Below are 23094 nucleotides of genomic sequence, written 5' to 3' on the forward strand. Positions count from 1 at the left end.
GAGAAAAATATGTTCAACAGGTGCTGGCTTCATCCTTACATAGGGGACACCTGATTCACACCTGTTTGTTCCACAAAATTCACGAACTCACTGACTGAATGCCACACTACTATTATTGTGAACTCCCCCTTTTCTACTTTTTTTTTTTTTTTTTTTTTTTACTAATAGCCCAGTTTCATAGTCTTAAGAGTGTGCATATCATGAATGCTTGGTCTTGTTGGATTTGTGAGAATCTACTGAATCTACTGGTACCTTGTTTCCCATGTAACAATAAGAAATATACTCAAAACCTGGATGAATCTTTTTGGTCACATAGCACTACTATTATTCTGAACACTACTGTATGCTCATTTTTGCAATAACGATTATTCGTCACACTCATGGTTATGTGACACGTAAAACTGTACGAATCCAAATTTTTACTTTGAAGGAACAGATTTGAAAATGAAAATAATCCAGGTTCATTTATTAAAGTCCAAAAGCAGTATATTTTCATGCTATAAAGATCATTTAGGCCTGACACATCTCATCTGAGACCCCTCTGACAAGTGTAACTGAAATTTGCTCCAAATACTTTTTTAACATCACATTACTAACAGCTGATCCATTCACTGTAGAGAACATACACCTAATACATGTCTCCCAATTGACACATTCCATGAAGTTAATGTTATCAAAATATTTTTTATTTACATAAAAAGAGGCAGGACACACGTACTCATTCCAAAACTTGGGGGAAAAGGTAGTACAGTCACCATACAAAAAGTGAAAAATACTGATATTAACTCTACGGCTTCCTCAGACATGTGATCAAATAAATAAGCCATGAGACATTTGACACATATGTGGCACCAGCTTGGCCCAAGCAGAGTCCCAGTAATGAATGGCTGTTTCACCCTGCGGTGACCTCAGTGCCACTGCAGTCATCCTTCTTGTTACCTCAGGTCAAGAACTGGGGTTCATACTCTTACTGACAAAAACAAGGTTCTGTTGGCTTCATCTTCATCTGGACAATCTCACTGTGTTTTGATTTCAAGTCAAATGTCACTTTTCCCTCAATCACAAAACAAAACACATGGAAAAATAAATTTGAGGTATATATTGACTGATCAGCACTAAACTATTACAATTAATTACCAGCCTGATCTCGTCAGATTTCAGAAGCTAAGCAGTGCGGGACCTGGTTAGTAATTGGATGGGAGACCTCTTTGGAACACCAGCGGCTGTGTCTGTTTCTCCAGGTAACACTGGAATTGCATCGGGAAGGGTATCCTGTGCCAAATACCAATGTGGATCTAGCTGTATCCACTGTGGCGACCCCGAACAAAAATGGGAGCAGCCAAATGAACAACAATCATAAGCACTGCAAAAACAGAAAATAAACTGTTGTACAATCTGTAAATCGTTACCTCAATCAGTGATGGCACAGACACGTCCAGACTTGTTGCCAAAAATGTCCTTGTACAAAAATACTGACCTCAGGTGTGTTTTTTGTATCAGTGGATATGACTGTAAATCAAGAACTTGTCATGGTTTTACACACTGTGTTGGAAGTTTCTGGTTTCATGTCAGGTGCATTAAACCCCCGTCACACTCAGCCCCCCCCCCCCCCCCCAAAAAAAATTGGTTGGACAAAATAAAAACATTAAAACATAGTAGGGATCAGTGTTGCCACAGTTACTTTGAAAAAGTAATCCAATTACTGATTACTCCTTGAAAAAGTAACTTAGTTACTTTACTGATTACTCAATTGTAAAAGTAACTAAGTTAGATTACTAGTTACTTTTTTAGTTACTTTTCCCAGCTGCCGACAACAACACTCTGCCACCTCAACATGACAATGATACCTGTTTTGCCAAAACTTACTTTATAGTCACCCTTTCTTGACTTCAATGAAAATAAATACTTGTTTTATAAAAAGTTAAATAAAGACCTCTTTCTTGACCTCATATTTAACTGTTGACAGCACTGTAACAGTAAAACTTGCAATTTCGAACCTACATTGTTTATAAATGTAACTATTAAATTCGTTCTAGCATTTTTCTAACATTTAAATTCTCTCTAAATATTTTACTTGTAGAAATTAATATTATTTTAAGTAGTATTAGTAGTTGTAGTAAAAAAAGGCTTCAAAACTGGACCTTTAATCTAGGGGTGTTGTGGGGGAGGGGGCACATCCCTCCCCCACGCCCCCATTCCATCTGGATTCGCCCCTACTTTGGCGTTTGAGCACAAAGAATGGATAACATTTATTTATGCAGAAAACGTGACCAGATTTACAGGTAAGAAAGTTTTATTGTGTTTTCACATCATGTGGTCCTCAGAAAGAGTTTAGGTGCATTTGAGTGGAAAATAGTGTTAGTTGTTGACGCGTCGCGGAGGATCAGCTGTTTTAACGTGCAGATACGGAGCGGCTCAGCTCAGCTCTAAATAAAGGAGGGAAAAAAGTATAAAAATGTCTTTGTAAAACTCAGTGCAGGTGTGCTGATCACCGTGCTTTAAGAGACGACGAGTCGAGCAGCTGCAAAAAACCGCGGATGAAAAGCTCACAGCTCACTTAAAGTGGGCAGTTCAGTCGAACCCCGACCTCCTGCCCACAGACCAAGTTTAATGCTGCTATCGACCCACAATGAAAAATAATAGTAACGCACAGTGACATGGAGAAGTAACTTTAATCTGATTACTGATTTGGAAAGATTAACGCGTTAGATTACTCGTTACTAAAAAAAGTGGTCAGATTAGAGTAACGCGTTACCGGCATCACTGGTAGGGATGCAGTAGAAACTCATAAGGATGTAGTATGGTCTCCATGGACATAGAAGACATAGCTGAAGTTTGGACATTAAAAAAAAAGGATGTAGTTGAGGACATGGGAGAATCAGGATCCAGGAAGAATGTAATAAGGATGTAGTAATGACGACATTGAAGAAGTAATGATCTAACTAAAACCTAGTAGAGATTCCATTGACGTAGTACAAGTGTAGTATGGAGAGGAACGAATGCAGAGTTCTCACTCTGTTCTTGCTACGTCCCTGGAGTTCTCACTACAACCTGTGCTATGATCATGGTACGTCCACAGTGCCACGCTTTAGAAGCCCGCATTACATTGTTGACCCTCTGAGCTTGTGGTCGCTGGTTCAACATAGTTTTTTGTCATGCTTCTATTAATAATTTAGTCACAAAATGTCACAGAGCCTCCAATCTGACACTGAAATTACAGTGTCACCTTGAGCTTTAGTCCCTGTTCTGGACAAGCTTTGCCTCACAGATAATCCTAGGGCATGACCAGCGAATGTCACATGGGTCTGTCGGTCTCTGCCTGCTGCTTCAACAAGCTCATTTAGATTGCAGTCGCCGTGTTTAGGTGTCAGATGAATTCATAGTCACTGAACCCTCATATATGCTGGTAAATGGTCCCATAAGGCTAATTTAATTTTCAGACACTTTAGCATTGTGAGGCAGTGTACTGTAAACTTTTTCATTAAATGATTATGAATTGATTAAATCTCTCTTCAATCACGTTGGGATGAAGCTACTGTGCAGCACGTTGTTTTTTTTTGCTGGTCTATCTTGCTTGACATGTGAAGAGAGACTCCCTTCAATATTTTGTCCACTTTAAGTTTGTTTTATTTTTGTGCAAATGAAGTCAATTCATAAAACCTGAGTCTGTACAGATTTGACATCATTGTTCGCAGTGTTGCTGTTCAACAGCCGTCTCATCTGAGAAATTTTACACGAATTCATATAAAACGTCAATTTATAAGTTTGCAATGTTTTCTTTGTAAACTCGAATGTCTACTGATCTCATCCTGGGACAGCGATTCAACACCAATGCATATCCGTTCACTTTGAGGTTCATGTTTCAAAAGAAAAGGGTAAATTAACCAATTCCATTTATGGTCCCAAAGTTTCTGATTGAAATAATCCATTCACGCGCTTTAACTGTCTGGTTTAGTTTCCTCTTTTCACATCAGAAACAGACAGCAGATGCAGGGGTCTGGCCATGCCTCCTGCGCAGAGCATGGAACTAGAGTGAGACACAGGCTGTGGAAATGAGACGAAATGTCAGTGGCTTACGCAAACAAATAAGCACACATGTATTGGCCAGAGTCGTACCGTGTATTCTGTGTGTTGTTCTGTGAACCAAATGATCATGTACGTACTGTACGGTTCAATACAAATACATGTGTTGTAGCACCTCACATATATATAATGTATTTATTCATTTATTTTTTTTGCTGGTCTGGCAAGCATTCTTATTTGCCTGATATAGACTTCACTTTATCCACATTTTGTTACTGCCTTATTCCAAAATGGATGAAATTCATTTTTCCCTCAAAATTCTACACACAATACCCCATAATGACAATGCGAAATGTTTTTTTTTTGAGATTCTTGTAAATTTCTTTAAAATAATAATAATAATAAAATAAATCACATGTACATAAGTGTTCACAGTCTTTGCCATGAGGCTCAAAATTGAGCTCAGGTGCATCCTGTTTACACTGATCATTAGGGGTGCCGGAAAAAAATCGATTCACGTCCGAATCGCAATTCTTATTTATTATGATTCTGAATCGATCCAAAACGTGAAAGAATCGATTTTTAAAAGCATTTTTTTTTTTTTCTTACTTACTCGCTGCGTGTACTGTTTGTCAGGCAACGGCTTCCATACTACAGCGTCCCCACGACGGGAGGGTCCAACGTGCTTCAAGCAGTCATGAGCTGCAACTTAGCATGGGGGACAAAGAGCTAATTCAGCCAGCATCATCTTTGCTGAAGACAAATGTTTGGGTGCATTTTGGATTTTATTATTTGCTGCGTAAGAAGGAGCTTGACATGACTTATGCAGTGTGCAAAATCAGCAAAATTAAAGTCAAGTACTTCGGAAACACTTCAAATCCGCAAGCCCACATGCTACGCTATCAGCCGGAGCTAAAAGGAGCGGAGATCTGCCGACTACTGACCAGCGCTTCGCTAAACTGCCAGCCAACTCTGAACGAGCAAAGCAGATAAGTAAATTTACATCTAGAATCACTTGATTAACCTTGTAAAGCTGCATTTTCTTAAACATAAACATTTTTTTTAAGTAATATAACTATTTCTCAGAGCTCTTTGAATCAAATCGTCACCCCAAGAATCGGAATCAAATTGAATCGTGAGTTGTTGTACGATGCACATCCCTACTGATCATCCTTGAGATGTTTCTCCAGCTTAATTGGAGTCCACCTGGGGTAGATTCAGTTGATTGGACATGATTTGTAAAGGCACACACCTGTTTACATATAAGGTCCCACAGTTGACAGTGCATGCCAGAGCACAAACCAAGTGTTGCACTTTCCGGAGAGTAGGAGAAAACACTCTGTTGTCCTCCAGGACTGAACTTGCTTCAGGTTCAATAACCCAATTAACTCTGCATGACAGGCAGTGAACAGAGGGACAGAGACATCTTGCCCTTCTGAGCCTTATATTTATTTACAGCTGTTATAACTGAACACTTCTTCCGGTACAGTCACACTTTGTCCTGATATTTCTCTCTCTCTGCTCTGCTCTCATCTTCTCCCGCTTCAGCATGCACACACACTGATGTGCAGCCACACACACACTGACATCATTACAGCGCACAGAGATCTCTCTTTTAAAGGATACACTCCTAAAGTGTTAGCTGCTCTCATAACACAAGCATGAAGTCAAAGGAACTGTCTGTAGACCTCCGAGACAGAATCGTCTCTAGGTATTGTCTGGAGGCACAAATCTGGGGAAGGGTACAGAAACATTTCTGCTGTTTTGAAGGTCCCAATGAGCACAGTGGCCTCCATTATTCATAAATGGGAGAAGTTAAGATCCACCAGGTCGCTCATCTAAACTGAACAATCGGGGGAGAAGGGCCTTAGTCAGGGAGGTGACCAAGAACCTGATGGTCACTCTGAGCTCCAGCATTCCTCTGTGGAGAGAGGAGAACCTTCCAGAAGGACAACCATTTCTGCAGCAATCCACCAATCACGCCTTTATGGTAGAGTGGCCAGATGGAAGCCACTCCTTAGTAAAAGGCACATGGCAGCCCACCTGGAGTTTGCCAAAAGGCACCTGAAGGACTCTGACCATGAGAAACAAAATTGTGGATGATGCTGTGGAGATGTTTTTCAGTGGCAGGAACTGGGAGACTAGTCAGGATTGGGGGAAAGATGAATGCAGCAATGAACAGAGACATCCTGGATGAAAACCTGCTCCAGAGCGCTGTTGACCTCAGACTGGGGGGACGGTTCATCTTTCAGCAGGACAATGACCCTAAGCACACAGCCAAGACATCAAAGGAGTGGCTTCAGGACAACTCTGTGAATGTCCTTGAGTGGCCCAACCAGAGCCCAGACCTGAATCTGATTGAACATCTCTGGAGAGCTCTGAAAATGGCTGTGCACTGACGTTCCCCATCCAACCTGATGGAGCTTGAGAGGTGCTGCAAAGAGGAATGAGCCAAACTGCCCAAAGATAGGTGCACCAAACTTGTGGCATCATATTCAAGAAGAGTTGAGGCTGTAATTGCTGTCAAAGGTGTGTCAACAAAGTATTGAGCATAAGGGTGTCAATACCTATGTACATATGACTTCTTAGTTTTGTAATTTTTTATAAATTTGCCAAAAATAAAACTTTATCCATGTTGTCATTATGGAGTGTTGAGTAGAATTTCAAGGGGGGACTAATTTCTTTCATTCTGCAATAAAGCTGTAACATAACAAAATGTGGAAAGAGTGAAGTTCTGTGAATACTTTCCGGATACACTATACGAGGTCTATTAGAAAAGTATCCGACCTTATTTTTTTCAAACACCATATGGATTTGAATCACGTGTGATTACATCAGACATGCTTGAACCCTCGTGGGCATGCGAGAGTTTTTTCACGCCTGTCGGTTACGTCATTCGCCTGTGGGCAGTCTTTGAGTGAGGAGTGGTCCACCCTCTCCTCGATTTTTTTCATTGTTTAGGAATGGCTCAGAGACTGCTGCTTTGTTTGATCAAATTTTTTTCAAAACTGTAAGGCACAACTGAGTGGACACCATTCGATAAATTCAGCTGGTTTTCGGTAAAAATTTTAACGGCTGATGAGAGATTTTGGTCTGGTAGTGTCGCCGTAAGGATGGCCCACGGCGCCTGACGGCGATCTGCGCTTCGAGGCGGCAGCGTCTCGTCGTTTCAAGTTGAAAACTTCCACATTTCAGGCTCTGTTGACCCAGGAAGTCGTCAGAGAACTTTCAGAAGAAGTCAGCATGAGGAGTTTATTCGGACATTCCATTGTTAATGGACATTTTGTAATGAAAGAACGTGCGGGCAGAGTCGCATATCGGGCTGGACCCGACCGTGGGGGGTTGCGACACGAAAAACACCTCAGTTGGAAACTTTAACGGCCAAGTTGGAACATGCCCAAGCTGTTAAACAATTTCTCAGTTACTCACTTGTTGAAAGCCATCAAAACCCGCCTGAATTTTACAAATGGTTTTCAACACGGAGGTGTTTTTCCTGTCGCGGCGCACACAGAGCGCACGTCTTTCATTACAAAATGTCCTTAAACAGTGGAATGTCCGCATAAAGTCCTCATGCCAGCCTCTTCTGAATCTACTCTGTTCTCTCACGACGTCCTGGGTGAATTAAGCCTTAAATTAGGATGTTTTCAGGTCGAAACAGGCCAACGATGGCACCTGGAAGCGCTGCACGACATCCCTCTGCGTGGGAAGTCCTTACACCGACAGAAACACCCCATAATCTCTCATCAGCCGTTATACTTTTCACCGAAAACCAGCTTAATTTCTCGAATAGTGTCCACTCGGATATTCCTCACAGGTCCAGAAAAAATTTTGATAAAGCAACGCGCGCCGTCTTGAGCAGCGTGTGAAACAAAGGAATTCAGCCGAGAGGGCGGGACCACATCTCACTCAAGGCCTGCCCACAGGGAAATGACATCACCGACACGCGTGAAAAAACTCACGCATGCGCACGAGGGTTCAAGCATGATTGGTGTAATCGCACGTCATTCAAATCCATATAGTTAAAAAAAAAAAAAGGGTCGGTTTATTATCTAATAGACCTCATATATCGTGGTACACAATCACATGGCGATGACTGATGAGATGGACTGCCCACCCCTATTCTGTGATCTTGTTTTCGTACAGCAGCTGTGTCATGTGACTTTTGTGAACCACGTAAGGTACTTTTGCATTGCCGTGCTGCCATTTATCCAGTATTTTACGGTTTCCTGCAGAATGAAAGTCTCGGTCAGGGAACATTCACAAAGATCTTCCGTGGTGTGAGAAAGGAGCTGAGAGACTATGGAGAAGTCCACCAGATAGATGTCGTCATAAAGATCCTGGACAAGGGTCACCGCAACTATTCAGAGGTTGCAATGACTTTGAATTTTTGTTGTTTGTCTGATGGGCATGAGTAAATTCAATTAAATGTCTATCCCCCCCCACAGTCATTCTTTGAAGCAGCCAGCATGATGAGCCAACTTTCCCACAAGCACTTACTCCTCATCTACGGCGTGTGCGTTTGTGGTGATGAAAGTAAGTATGCAAAGAACTTACAAAATTACATGACTGTTGAATCACAGGTCAGGAGGTCCTGTGGGAAGGGTCGAAGAACGATGGCGTACAGTAGCACAATAATAATGCAAAAAATGCAGAGGAGGAGTCATGAGCCCAAACATCTGCAGGCAATCTAAACTTAAGGTGGCTGTTGCTCTGCTGAATTGAACCACAAAGAGGCACAGTGTCAGGTGAGGCGTTTGACTGGGGTGGTCCACCTGTCAAACAGTAACAAAGGCGTCAAACTCATATAGGACAGAAACCTCTCTATCCGGTAAAGGGCTCAATAATCTTAAGTGAAATGTTGTACAGGTTTCTGTCCTCTTCACTTTTTCCACACTTTATGTCGCAGCCTTATTCCAAAATGGATTAAATTAATTTCTTTCCTCAAAATTCTACACACAATACCCCATAATGACAAGGTGAATTTTGTTTTGTTTTTTAGATTTTTGCAAATGTATTAAAAAAGCAAACAAACTAAGAAATCACATGTACATAAGCCTTCACAGGTGCATCCTGTTTCCAATGATCATCCTTGATGTTTCTACAGTTTAATTGGAGTCCACCTGGGGTAAATTCAGTTGATTGGACGTGATCTGGAAAGACACACCCCTGTGTACATACAAGGTCCCACATTTAACAGTGCATGTCAGGCCACAAAACAAGTGTTGAACTTTCCGTCTACTTGTCTGTAGACCTCCGAGACAGGATTGTCTGGAGGCACAAATCTGGGGAAGGGTACAGAAACATTTCTGCTGCTTTGAAGGTCCCAATAGTGTTGTCATGGGAAAATATACAAAGCATTGGTAAATGGTAGAAGTGGGACAAAGTAACCATCAAGTCATGAAATCAACAAGTCTCAAGTCATAATGACCACCAATTGTTTGCAAGCTGACTTGAGACTTGACTTGGGACTTGCAGAATTATGACTTGAGAGTGACTTGGCAGTGACTTTGTCCCACCTCTGGTAAATTGTTAGTCTCTCTGTGTATCCCAAGAAAAAAATAGCTCTTTTGAGAGAGAGAGAGGAAAAAAAAAAAAAAAGTCTGGGGGCCTTTTGTTAACTATCTTGATTATACAAATTTGTAATATTTGATGGATCAGGGGCCTGTAATTGAGGATGACTGACAGGCTCCTCTGTTAGGAGCAGGATGCAGGCTGAGCATACCTTGCTGTGTTCAGTCTGCATGGTGGACTCAAGTTAGACATGGGTGATTTCTAGTTACATAAAACATTTGTAAGATAGCTATTGATAGATATTTTTCCCTTGTTCATATTGTGTGTGTGTAAATGTGTTGATTGTTGGGTAAACCAATAAAGTGTTTAAAAAAAAAACACCAAAACTTGACTTCTGAAAGAGTCCTAAAGCAGTTAAAAACAGTTCAGAATTGATCCAAGGAATGTTAGACCGCATCTAAAATGTGGTTTAGTGACAGACAACACTGACAGCGGGTTGTTTTAAAAAGTAAAAGCTGTTTAATAGTTGACTTTTTTTTTTTTGGCTTTTTAATTTTTCACCATTCTGTAGCCACCACCTGCATGATTTTGGTTTGTCTTCTTAAAAATAACAATAAATTTACGACACATTATGGTTCACAACCTAATCATGCTTCAGTCCACATTGGTTTCTATATTCTGACCCACAGTCCAGACCCCGACAAGAGTAGAACACGACCCCACTCTGACCCAATTACCTCAATTATAGTTTGTATTTGGTTTTTGTACAGTGCCCTCCAGCATTGGGCTCCCTTTAGTATAACACTTGTATATAATCCGTTTTATTGCGTTTTCATCAGACAAGTCAGGGGTTGGATCAAATCTAGACTTACCTCTCAGATGTAACTTCTAGCAAATTGTAGCTGAACTTTCAGGTCTACTTTTTAAGAAAACCCTCCTGTACCACTTCATCATGAAGCTGTACAACCCCTGGCAAAAATTATGGAATCACCGGCCTCGGAGGATGTTCATTCAGTTGTTTAATTTTGTAGAAAAAAAGCAGATCAGACATGACACAAACCTAAAGTCATTTCAAATGGCAACTTTCTGGCTTTAAGAAACACTATAAGAAATCAAGAAAAAAAAATTGTGGCAGTCAGTAACGGTTACTTTTTTAGACCAAACAGAGGGAAAAAAATATGGAATCACTCAATTCTGAGCAATAAATTATGGAATCACCCTGTAGATTTTCATCCCCAAAACTAACACCTGCATCAAATCAGATCTGCTCGTTAGTCTGCATCTAAAAAGGAGTGATCACACCTTGGAGAGCTGTTGCACCAAGTGGACTGACATGAATCATGACTCCAACACGAGAGATGTCAATTGAAACAATGGAGAGGATTATCAAACTCTTAAGAGGGTAAATCATCACGTAAATCATCATGCAATGTTGCAAAAGATGTTGGTTGTTCACAGTCAGCTGTGTCTAAACTCTGGACCAAATACATACAACATGGGAAGGTTGTTACAGGCAAACATACTGGTAGACCAAGGAAGACATCAAAACGTCAAGACAGAAAACTTAAAGCAATATGTCTCAAAAATCGAAAATGCACAACAAAACAAATGAGGAACCAATGGGAGGAAACTGGAGTCAACGTCTGTGACCGAACTGTAAGAAACCACCTAAAGGAAATGGGATTTACATACAGAAAAGCTAAACAAAAGCCATCATTAACACCTAAACAGAAAAAAACAAGGTTACAGTGGGCTAAGGAAAAGCAATCGTGGACTGTGGATGACTGGATGAAAGTCATATTCAGTGATGAATCTCGAATCTGCATTGGGCAAGGTGATGATGCTGGAACTTTTGTTTGGTGCCGTTCCAATGAGATGTATAAAGATGACTGCCTGAAGAGAACATGTACATTTCCACAGTCATTGATGATATGGGGCTACATGTCAGGTAAAGGCACTGGGGAGATGGCTGTCATTACATCATCAATAAATGCACAAGTTTACGTTGATATTTTGGACACTTTTCTTATCCCATCAATTGAAAGGATGTTTGGGGATGATGAAATCATTTTTCAAGATGATAATGCATCTTGCCATAGAGCAAAAACTGTGAAAACATTCCTTGCAAAAAGACACATAGGGTCAATGTCATGGCCTGCAAATAGTCCGGATCTTAATCCAATTGAAAATCTTTGGTGGAAGTTGAAGAAAATGGTCCATGACAAGGCTCCAACCTGCAAAGCTGATCTGGCAACAGCAATCAGAGAAAGTTGGAGCCAGATTGATGAAGAGTACTGTTTGTCACTCATTAAGTCCATGCCTCAGAGACTGCAAGCTGTTATAAAAGCCAGAGGTGGTGCAACAAAATACTAGTGATGTGTTGGAGCGTTCTTTTGTTTTTCATGATTCCATAATTTTTTCCTCAGAATTGAGTGAGTCCATATTTTTTTTCCCTCTGCTTGGTCTAAAAAAGTAACCGTTACTGACTGCCACAATTTTTTTTTCCTGATTTCTTATAGTGTTTCTTAAAGCCAGAAAGTTGCCATTTCAAATGACTTTAGTTTTGTGTCATGTCTGTGATCTGCTTTTTTTCTACAAAATTAAATAACTGAATGAACATTCTCCGAGGCCGGTGATTCCATAATTTTTGCCAGGGGTTGTATAACTGGTGATACAAAATGCAAAACATGCACTGTGCACAATTTCTCCACAGCCAAAGAAGCCTATAACTTATTCTGGGTTGTCTTGGTGGCTTTCCTCACTCATCACCTTCAGTCACTCAGTTTTTGAGAACTATCTACTCCATACAGATTTACCAAAGAGTGTCAGACTGTTTGTATTTCTTAATAATTGATATAGTCATATTCAGTGACTTGGAAATGTTCATGTATCCATCCCCTGAGTTCTCTGAAGAAAACTGGAAATAAAACCAATTATTTCCAGGTATTATACCAAAGCATCCCATTACTTCATGCAACCCATCATGTTGGCTTTTATATTTTTAATTAATTGATATCAAGTTGTAGAGATTTACTTCAAGTTTGAGTTTAGGGAAGATCATTTTAAAATTTTTATTTTGAGAAGCCTGATTTACTTTTTGTATTTGAAATGGCATAAACAAATTAAAATGTGTGAAACACAAAGGGGCTAAATACTTTTGGAGGGCACTATGTTGCACTATTATATAGAAATTAAAAGTTTGATTTCAGATCCACTGTACTGATTTCATAAACAAAACTAGAGACATTCACATGATATATGTATATAAATGTTCTGCCCTGCGCCATCAGCTTGTCCTAGACTGTAACTGCTGTCAAAGTGTCCTTGAAGTCACCACAGGAGTGATGGAATGTTGTCCCTCGTCTCCCTGTCAGACATGATGGTGCAGGAGTACGGCAAATTTGGCTCACTGGACACATACCTGAAAAAGAACAAAAGCTGCATTAACATCACCTGGAAACTTGAAGTGGCCAAGCAGCTGGCGTGGACTATGCACTACCTGGTACGACATAACAAACCTCTTATTACAAAGACGTAATCACACAAAGCTAACTACTGATGTTCCCATCATTCACACAGGAGGATAAGAACCTCGTTCACGGAAACGTTTGTGCCAAGAATGTGCTTTTGATCAGAGAGGAGGATCGGAAGACCGGCAGCCTGCCCTTCATAAAACTCAGCGACCCGGGAATCAGCATCACCGTCCTTCCTAAAGAAGGTGAGCAGAGTCACCTGTCCCACCTTGCACGAGAATCACAGTTTTTGATGTTGGCTGATAGTTCGGTGAAGTACAGGGACAAAAATGTCTTCTTGCTCACTTTGGTCCTTGTTGTAAGAACATTTTTGTAAATTTCTCTTTAACCTACATTGTGTAGCATTTGATGCCATCTAGTGGTGAGACTGCATTATGTCATCAGCAGTCATAATTGTAATGTGTAACTTAGTGGGATTTTCAAACTACAGTTGCTTTGAAGTAGTGAAATATACAATAAGTTACTGAAAACATAGGTCGGGATTAGTCTTACTACAAGTCTGGATCACTCATACCTCCAGACAAAAGCTCAAAATATGATTACTGGCAAATGTGAGTTCTCTTAAATCACTAGAACACACCATTTAGGAACAAGTATGAGTAGTTCTTATGTCCAACATGTGTCACATCATAGTCTGTTTTGTTGTATCGTTTCTTTTCCCACATGTTCCTTCTTCAGTTCTGTTGGAGCACATCCCGTGGGTGCCCCCAGAGTGCATCGAAGACCCTTTAAACTTGAGTACAGCTACAGACAAATGGGGCTTTGGGACAACGCTGTGGGAGATCTGCAGCGGAGGAGACAAACCCCTCTGCACCATGGACAGCTCCAAGGTCGCAGGAGTTACCATACCACTTCTCCCACAACACCAAGGATTATATGAAAATGATCAGATTTTCACTTATGGTTTTCTTCTGCAGAAGATCTTGTTCTACGAGGACAGACACCAGCTGCCTGCTCTGAAGTGGACTGAACTGGCTAATCTGATTAACAACTGCATGGACTATGAGCCGTCTCACCGGCCCTCCTTCAGAGCGGTTATCCGAGATCTCAACAGTCTCTTCACACCAGGTACGGATTATATTCAAAGCAGCTGATACACAAACAGTCCTCCAGACCTTTGATTTACCCAACAAAAGAAATGTTTACTTTTCGTGTTGTGGTTTTGTGATATTTGTATGTTACGGTGTGACAGACTACGAGCTGCTGGTGGAGAGCGACATGGTGCCCAACAGAACACGAGGTTTCGGTTTCCCGTGGGCTTTTGAGAGCCAGGAGCCTACCCACTTTGAGGAGAGACACCTCATCTTTCTCAAACAGCTGGGCAAAGTGAGACGTGCACACACGTTTACTGTAGAGAGTTTGTGCCCATCTGTCACTCCTTTGTTCTATAAATCCTACAGGGGCATATTTTGAGCGGTTTCTTACCTCCGCTGTGATTATTATTATAATAATACCTCCTGCTTGAACGACAAAGCACATAATAAACTGTGAGCAAAGCTCATACGGACTGTCAGTTTGAACATTTGCCAGTACATATCCAAAGCCCAAACTAATCCAACTTGGTGCACAGACAGCCTGAGTGGGGATTGGAGGGGAGACACAATCACCATATCAACAATGACCTGAGCTGCAGATTAATTAGGTTATGGGGTAAAGTCTTGAAGCATGTGCTATTGCCCCGTGTCACTGTAGCCACCATATCAGTAAGTAATCACTCGTTACATACAGTCTTTCCAGTGATTCCCAAGGATCCTCTGAAGAGACCTGCAGTGGTGGGCACAGATAACCAAAAAATTAACTTCGATAACAGATAATCAGATAACTGAAAAGTTATCTTCGATAAAGATAAAACAATAAACCACCCAAAAATGTATCGGAAGTTACAGATAACCAATTACAGATAAATTCCAATATTATCTCTGGCACATTTACAACTACTAGTAAAACAACTTTAATAGCTTCTAATAATATTAAAAATAACAACAGACCCAAACAATAAGACCACACTTTCTTCTTTCAACAGTCTTCCCCTGCTGGAAACTCTTGTTTACTACAGCACTCCGAGCGCAGAGGCACCCACAGACCCAAACAATGAGACCACACTTTTTTCTTTCAACATTTGCCCCTGCTGGAAGCTCTTGTTTATTACAGCCCTCCCAACACAGAGGCACCCTGAGAGCAGCTGTAAAGCCAGCTCTCTATCAACGACAAAACTCCGGTCATACGGAGGTCTTGTTGTAATAATCTAATCTTGTTGTACTATGCAGACTGTGTTTGCTGTGTATAATGACAATAAAGGCTTTCTATTCTATTCTCTTGAAAAATAAAGTCATATTGAGTTATGGTGTTGATTTATAAATAACATTAATACCGATAGAATAACTCCATTAATGTCAATTCTGTCATTTGCACAAAGTTAAAATATAACATATATCTTTTAATGTTGAATAATGCACTAATTCTGACGTTTTGTAACAAAGAGACAGATCGCAAAGGATTCTGGGTAAACGTGCCTTTGCTAAACACTGATTGGTTCAGTCATTCATTATGTAAACCAACACGTTAATGTGACGTCTGTCGTGTGTTGGTGTTTAAATGTGCTTTTGTAAAATATTCCATTTTTTTATTTGTAAAAACAGGCATTTTTACGGAGCCCTGGAAGTGTCATCGCAAATTTTTTTTGCACATTCTCTCTTTACAACATTCATTTGATGTTGTAAAACGTGCTTTACACTGTGCGAGATGATTTTTCATGGAGGAATTTTTTGGACCAAGTTTCAGGTTAATCGTGCGTCCTGCATCGTGTAGTGTTCATGGAGTATCAAGCTGCGGTCAACATCTGACGACCACCTCCTGATCGCCAATCGTATGGTCGAATGAGAATCAAACCTGTTTGATATATTGTGGTCGGCCGTCGTGAAGTTATCCTGCTGCTGAAAGCTACAAGCAGCATCCAACTGTTCGCACTGTGCCTGTGCAAACACTGCAGAGCTGTCTTGTAATAATGTTGTTATTATTATTATTTTGCAGTTTTGTTTTTAAACTTCATTTGTAAAAAAAAAAAAAAAAAAAAAAAAAAAAAAAAAGCCATTTGCAAAGCAAAAAAGTTGATTTGACAATCATCTGACATAACCGGGGTCAAAATAAATAGAACACTGCCATCTACTGGTTCCCAGACACTGCCGGTCAGTAGATGCTAGATGGCAGTAGAGGCTTTCAAAACAAATTCTAGATAATCCCTGTCTGCTCACATTTAAAATGCGTGGAACAAACGCAATAAAAAAAAAATCGTCTATAAACGCAGAGAATATATTCAAGAGAGTTTTAGGCACTAGAGTTTAATGCTGTTGTCCGTGGAGCCTGAACAGAGTGTCTGAAATGCATTTGTCCTGTCGTGACGTACTGAGATTACATCATCCTACCCAAAATGCACTGCGGGGCAGAGCATGTGCTCACAAAACCTTAAAAAGTAGCACATTACTTTAAAACTAAAACATATATCTGATATTTTTACTTTATGAAACTTCAGACATGACAGTAATTTTAAATAACTTGTCCAAAATTAGTTTGGTTAAAATTTGAACCATAAGTTAAAAATGTATGCCTCTGGATGACTTAGGTCATATTGCCAGCATATCGGTATGGTGTTAAAGTAAATGTTTTTTTTTTTCTTTTTCATTTTGGGGCTGTTTTTCCTTTGTTTGCAGAGGATTGAGATGCTTTTTATACAAGCAGTTCTCTTCTGTTTGCAAAGGTTATAACTATGCATCTGTTACAAAACTTTTAACAGGTGGGTGCTGAACTAATTTTAAAAATGCTTGTCGCTGTTCAGCTTTGTTTATTTTCTTTATCGGTTTAAAAGTTATCGGACAAAAATTAATCGGAAGATAATTGGTCCTATAATGGTTTTTAAAGTTATCTAAAAAGATAATCCGATACTGAAAACATTATCTTCGATAATTATCTGTTATCGGATTATCGGAAGTGTGCCCACCACTGGAGACCTGATACCAAAGATATCAAAGTTGTCACATTAGGTCACTGGTTAGTGTACAAGACTCACAACCACACAGTAAGACAGGAAGCACCAGGACCCTAAATACTTGGACCTTCATTTTCCTGCAAAGATGGCAGCATTGCCAATCACCTATATCAAGCAATCGCATTACTCCATAAACTCTTCCCAGGTATCTTCTGATCTCAAAGGCCAAGGACCCAGAGATTCACACCCAGCGTTCCTGCTGAGATAAGATATTGTTTCTTCTTTCAGCTGCTCCCGTTAGTGGTCCTCTCAGCAGATCAGTCGTTTCCAATTCACCCTGTCCTCTGTCACACCAACCACCTGCATGTCCTCCCTCACCACATCCATAAACCTCCTCTTTGGCCTCCCTCTTCTCCTCCTGCCTGGTGGCTCCATCCTCAGTAGCCTTCTTCCTACATACCCTTGGTCCCTGCTCTGCACATGTCCAAACCATCTCAATCATTGTTTCTACAAGCTAATACTTTCACCACATACCCATACACTTCTGTGGTGGCCATTTCCGTGAAGTCAGTGAAAGCCTAGATCTTAGTCTGGTTCAAAATCATTGCAAACCCATGTACAACGATTCCTTGCTCAGCTTCACAAATGACAACCACGGCATCCATTGATTCCATAAAGGTCACAGCATCATCTGCAAAGTCAAGTACAGGAAACCTTTCCTCACCAATGAGGGGACTCAAGCCACTGGTTTCCACAACACTACTCAACACCTAGTCCATGAAAGCACTGAACAGTGTGGGAGTCAGAACACATCAGGTCAAATGAGTCCCAAAAAAAAACAGAAAAAAAAAAACCTACGTATTTTGGGTTATGTTTTGTAACTCCTTATAGGCCTTGAGGCCCATTGGGCTGGTGCAACCTGTATTACTTGAGATGGACACAAAATTTTGACACAGACTCCAAATTACTCCAGGATGCCCAATAGGTACAAGATTAGGAATTGCGAACTGTGCCAAATTGTCCAATCAGTTGGAATCGTTAAGTCTCAAAGGATACTGTGCTGCAGGATCTGGATGTGCACCGTGTGTTGCATGTTTGTATGTGCATTAACCAATACGTTAAGTGGGATTAAAATGGCAACATTTGTGTGGCTAAATGGATATCTGCTGCCATTGTAGATATTATGAACTGGCGAATGAACTCAGTCCACTTTACTTGTGTCTCTGGCTCCAGGGAAACTTTGGCAGCGTGGAGATGTGCAGGTACGACCCCCTGCAGGACAGCACAGGTGAGGTGGTGGCCGTGAAGAAACTACAGCACAGCACCACGGAGCACCTTAGAGACTTTGAGCGGGAGATCGACATCCTCAGGTCCCTCCAACACGAAAACATTGTGAAATACAAAGGAGTCTGTTACAGTGCCGGTCAGTCGGTAATCTTTTTTTTTTTTTTATTCTCTGTGCAGCACAAAAGTGCAACAACTGATTTTCTGCGATTTGGCTTTTTGTCCAGGTCGAAGAAACCTGCGGCTGATCATGGAGTATCTTCCGTATGGCAGCTTGAGAGATTACCTCATCAAAAACAAAGACCACATTGATTCCAAGAAACTGCTGCACTATGCGTCACAGATTTGTAAGGTAATAAAGGAGGCGGTTGATGTTTTTAGACACTGTACATTTTCACTTAGTAGTTCGTCTGATGTAATGAACAAGTCAAAATGCATTCTATCACATTGTGATCTTTGAGGAGTTATTGTTGCAACTCATCAAGGCCAATCGATGACCTCTGCAGGGTATGGAATACCTTTCCTCAAAGCGCTACATCCACAGAGATTTGGCCACGAGAAACATTTTGGTGGAGAGCGATACGAGGGTGAAGATAGGAGATTTTGGTTTGACCAAAGTGCTGCCACAGGATAAAGAGTACTATACTGTCAAAGAGCCTGGAGAGAGCCCCATCTTCTGGTGAGTAAGAGGAATTGTATGTTTTGTTGGAAAATACCGTATTTCCTTAATTTAAAAGCCTGGGCGTTTTTTTTTTCTTTTCAAACCGTGTTCAGACATGGAACCTAAATGAGCCAGGCCTTTATTCAAGGCTGGCGATTATTAACAAAATGCTGCTTGCTGCCTGCACTGTAATATGGTGTTACGTTTCACACATATCTCTGGGTTGGGTGAAACAAAGATGACCGTTTTAGATCAGAGCCCTCTGCGTCGCTCCAAACCCTCTCCATTGCCTGATGTGCACCTCCCACACGATTGGTCACTTTTCTGGTTTCACTCCTTCCTCTCCCATCATATTTTAAAAGGTTTTGCAGTTTGCACAGCGGTTATATTTTGATCAAGGATCAAATAGAGGAACGTTTGGCAGAAAGGTCTGTAAATATGGCCAAATTTACAAAAGAGAGTTGAAAAACTATAAAGATGCTCAAATGTCCAGCAATTCATGGAGGGAAACTGCATGTACCATTGGTTTTATTGGTTGATGATGTATAAAGAAGCGGAGCTATTTGAAGGACAAATTGGTCCAGAAAAAGCTGCTGTAAATTGCATTACAACACCCACCAACGCGACTGAGAACTTAAAAAGGGTCACGCCCATGTCAACATCATTGCATGGCCATGGAGTTACAGAAGCATACATCAGGCTTTAGGATTTTAAGGTACCACTCTGCTCTGGACTTAGATAAAAGAGTGACACAACCTAATGTAATCCTATTTTAATGCACATAATGCCTGGTGCTTATTTAAGGCAGGTGTTTATTTTTTCAGATGATGTATGAACCTGCCTATTAAATGAAGCAGGTTCTGATTCAAGGTCAGGCATTTAATCAAGGAAATACGGTAGCAAAAACAAACTTGTCTTAGAAGAAGCAAAAATAAAATCACTTTAAGACAAAACATTGCAACTGCAAAATGAGTGACTCTGAGTGGTCCATATGGATCATGTGTTTGCAGGTACGCTCCAGAGTCGCTAACTGAGAGTAAATTCTCTGTGGCGTCAGATGTGTGGAGTTTTGGCATTGTCCTCTATGAGCTCTTCACCTACAGTGAGAAGAACTGCAGCCCACCGGCGGTACCAAACATTTTTAACTGACTTCATCTGCTGGCTGCTGCCTCTTAGTCCAGACTTGTCTACTTTTTCCTGCAACAACCAACAAAAAACCCTGCTTTTCTTCTAGGTGTTTATGGAGGAGATGGGAAATGAAAAACAGGGTCAGATGATTGTCTATCATTTGATAGCTCTGCTGAAAGATGGATATCGACTACCAGCTCCTGGTAACTGCCCAAAGCAGGTCAGTAACTTCTCGCGCCGCCAAGGATTAATGAGAAATGTTTAATTGGTGGTCCTGAAAGTGTGGCCAGAAATAATGTAGGTGTAAAGGAAAGCAGAAAACAGACCAAAGTGAAATTACAGTTTTGGTAATTAGTCAATCAAAAGAAATATTTCAAGATTTTGATGTAAATATTTGACTCATTTCACCTTCTGAAATTTTATTTATTTGTATAAATCAAATAACCATGTTTTCAGCTCTTAATGTGACAAAATGAGTCATTTAAACAGACTAAGATCCCATATAACAAGTGTTACATTGTGTGAGTGTTCCAAACTTCTGTGCATTGGGTTGGTGAACATTTTGCAGGTGTTTTACTCAAAATAACTGCACATGACCACAAGTGGTGACATGACATAGATGGCAGTGTGTAAGTAAGAATTTTGTGTGTTTAAAAAAGGGCAAAAATGGGATGGAAACTTAATCCGTCTTGCCTCCTAACAGGCTGGCCTTTAAAGCTCAGACCTGGCAACCCACCCAAAAAAAAACAAAAGAAAGGAGCTGCACCTTCGGCCAGGCATGAACAAAAACTGCAACAAATGCTGTTTTAGCTTCAATTTTTTTTTTACCCTGATGGAGCGTCAAAGCGTCAAACCATACTCACTAGGAATACCCCGTTTAAAGATGTTCAGACATGACTGAAGCTGTTGAAACTATGAATTAGGCACCGTAGGCCTTCTTCCTGCTACTGTCAGATTGCACAATCGGCACTGTCCCAGTAGACTACACAGTACAGTTGAACTGTCTGAATTTTTAAATTTTAATCAATTACTGTGTGCAATAACTGTTCTATGTGCAGTATTATGTGTGCTCATTATCTGAGTTGTCTCACAGCTCTCTGAAGCATGGTACTTTTTTCTTCTTTACCTTTTTATACACTCTGGGTCACTCATTTGCTGCTGCAACAATTGCAAATTTCGCCATTGTGGGACAATAACGGACTATCCCGAATATCCATTAGTTACTACGTACTATCAATGATTTTGAGAATCTGAATGAAATTTTTGAGCAGTTGATAAATTGGATCCTGGTGTCGATGACGGCCATAACTACTACATATACAAAGTTTGTTCAAGATTGACAAAGATGGATCAAGAAGTTAATGTAATGCTTCAAAACGCGCCCCGATTTGCTGTTCGGGATTTAACGGCGCTCTGTGGAATAGCCCCATAAATCAGGCCCTAAATGTGTAACAGCTATGGTTTTTTTTTCCCTCACATTCTGACGGTTTGTGCAGACTGTAGTTGGAGATAACTGTGCTACTAACCTTCAGCACTCTCACCCTGTAAAGTTCTCATGTGGAGCTCATTCATACACTCACTGATGTTTTTATTAAAATGCTTCCCTCAGATTCACTCAATCATGATGGAGTGTTGGAGCAGCGACGTGAGCTGTCGGCCCAGCTTCACTTGGCTGATTCACAGTGTGGACTCTGTGCGAGACGTGATGGACTGATGACTGACCTTTCCTTTTAACTCCCAGGAACTGCTCCTTGCACGTTTTAAAGGTGGACACGGATCTGCTGTATCACCAGACACAGCCAGTGGTGGAAAGTAACTCAGAACATTTACTCTGGTGTTTCTACATCCTGCTACATTACATTTATCTGACAGTTAGTTACTTTGATTGAGATGAACAGTACGAAATCTGAATCCCATCTAAATGAGGCATTAGGTCCACAGGGTGAAATTCATGAGTTACAACAGTATATAAGGTAATCTACAAGTAAATTATACTTAAACTTTAACACCACCAACATTTATCACCCAGTAATGTGCATTATTCTCAAATGAGACAGTCTGAATAGGTAATTTTAGCATATTTTGATGCTAATACTTTTGTACTACTACTAAATATTTTACGGTCAGGGGTGGTGGACAAGTGGTTAGTGCGCTTGGTTTCAGTGCAGAAGGTTCCCGGTTCAAACCCCACCCTTACCACATTTCTGCATATAATGCGGGGTTGCGTCAAAAAGGCATCCGGTGTAAAACTTGTGCCAAATCAACATGCATGTCCACTTCGGATCTGCTGTGGCGACCCCGAGTGAAAACAAGGGAGCAGCCAAAGGGACTTGCTTTTTTTTTTTTTTTTAACTGAAGTAATATTTTCAGTGCAGGATGTGTATGTGGAACAGACTTTCTACAGTTAATGTATTACTAAATCTGAGTACATCTTTCACCCACTGGTCGCAGCTTCAAAGCAGAGCGTAGGAGAAAATTTATCAAATCTAGGCTCAAGCCTCCCATGTTCCTTCTTGCAAACTGTTGCTGACATTTCACGTTTCCTGAAAGTAACGCGTCTTGGTTCCATTCCTCCATGAAGCTTTGTAACTAATGATGCAACAGACAAAAATTGCACTACGCACATTTTCTCTAGTCAGTCATTTTCCTGGGTGTCTTGGTGGCTTCCCTCACGAGGATGTTATTGATTTTTTTTTTTTCTTTGAAATTCCAGATAGCTTTTAGTAATACATTATTTGTATTTAATGACTGATAAGTCACATCCAGTGACTTGGCTGAAGAACATAGGCTTTAAAAGTGATAATTTAGTTACTATAGTAAGGGTGCCTACACTTTTGCATTCCATTGGCTATTTTAATTTACCGTATATCACATCGTAGCAGTTTGACACTGTCAGTTTAAGGCGCTTTGTTTTAAGTTTCAGTTAAAAAAAAAAAAAGAAAAAAAGACATAAGTCTAAGTGTTAGTGTGTG

At 40.5% G+C, this 23094-nt stretch overlaps 2 protein-coding genes and 1 long non-coding RNA gene across 5 annotated transcripts in view; 2 read left to right on the top strand and 1 right to left on the bottom strand.

Moving 5' to 3' along the window:
* Nucleotides 1-22457, top strand: part of jak2a (Janus kinase 2a) — a 64954-nt gene extending 42497 nt beyond the window's left edge. For both annotated transcript variants that reach the window (XM_034192121.1, XM_034192123.1), the window contains exons 12-24: nt 8256-8390; nt 8469-8556; nt 12909-13036; nt 13114-13252; nt 13746-13897; nt 13985-14135; nt 14260-14393; nt 18283-18472; nt 18561-18685; nt 18840-19012; nt 20005-20122; nt 20229-20342; nt 21732-22457. In XM_034192121.1, coding sequence (XP_034048012.1) covers nt 8256-8390; nt 8469-8556; nt 12909-13036; nt 13114-13252; nt 13746-13897; nt 13985-14135; nt 14260-14393; nt 18283-18472; nt 18561-18685; nt 18840-19012; nt 20005-20122; nt 20229-20342; nt 21732-21836 — 1752 coding nt within the window. In that variant the 3' untranslated portion in view covers nt 21837-22457. The remainder of the gene's footprint in view (nt 1-8255; nt 8391-8468; nt 8557-12908; nt 13037-13113; nt 13253-13745; nt 13898-13984; nt 14136-14259; nt 14394-18282; nt 18473-18560; nt 18686-18839; nt 19013-20004; nt 20123-20228; nt 20343-21731) is intronic.
* The window catches only part of LOC117529379, an 883736-nt gene that overhangs the window by 684733 nt on the left and 175909 nt on the right, over nt 1-23094 (top strand). The window lies entirely within an intron of this gene.
* The window catches only part of plgrkt (plasminogen receptor, C-terminal lysine transmembrane protein), a 32435-nt gene continuing 21713 nt past the window's right edge, over nt 12373-23094 (bottom strand). The window contains exon 6 of one of the 2 annotated variants that reach the window (XM_034192149.1): nt 12373-12955. The gene's annotated coding sequence lies outside the window, so the exon portion shown is untranslated. Of the gene's footprint in view, nt 12956-16740; nt 16754-23094 lie in introns of those variants that run through there. The other variant, XM_034192150.1, reaches the window with a different exon arrangement.

This window comes from Thalassophryne amazonica, chromosome 17, assembly GCF_902500255.1.
Source record: "Thalassophryne amazonica chromosome 17, fThaAma1.1, whole genome shotgun sequence".
In the NCBI taxonomy this organism is placed as follows: domain Eukaryota; kingdom Metazoa; phylum Chordata; class Actinopteri; order Batrachoidiformes; family Batrachoididae; genus Thalassophryne; species Thalassophryne amazonica.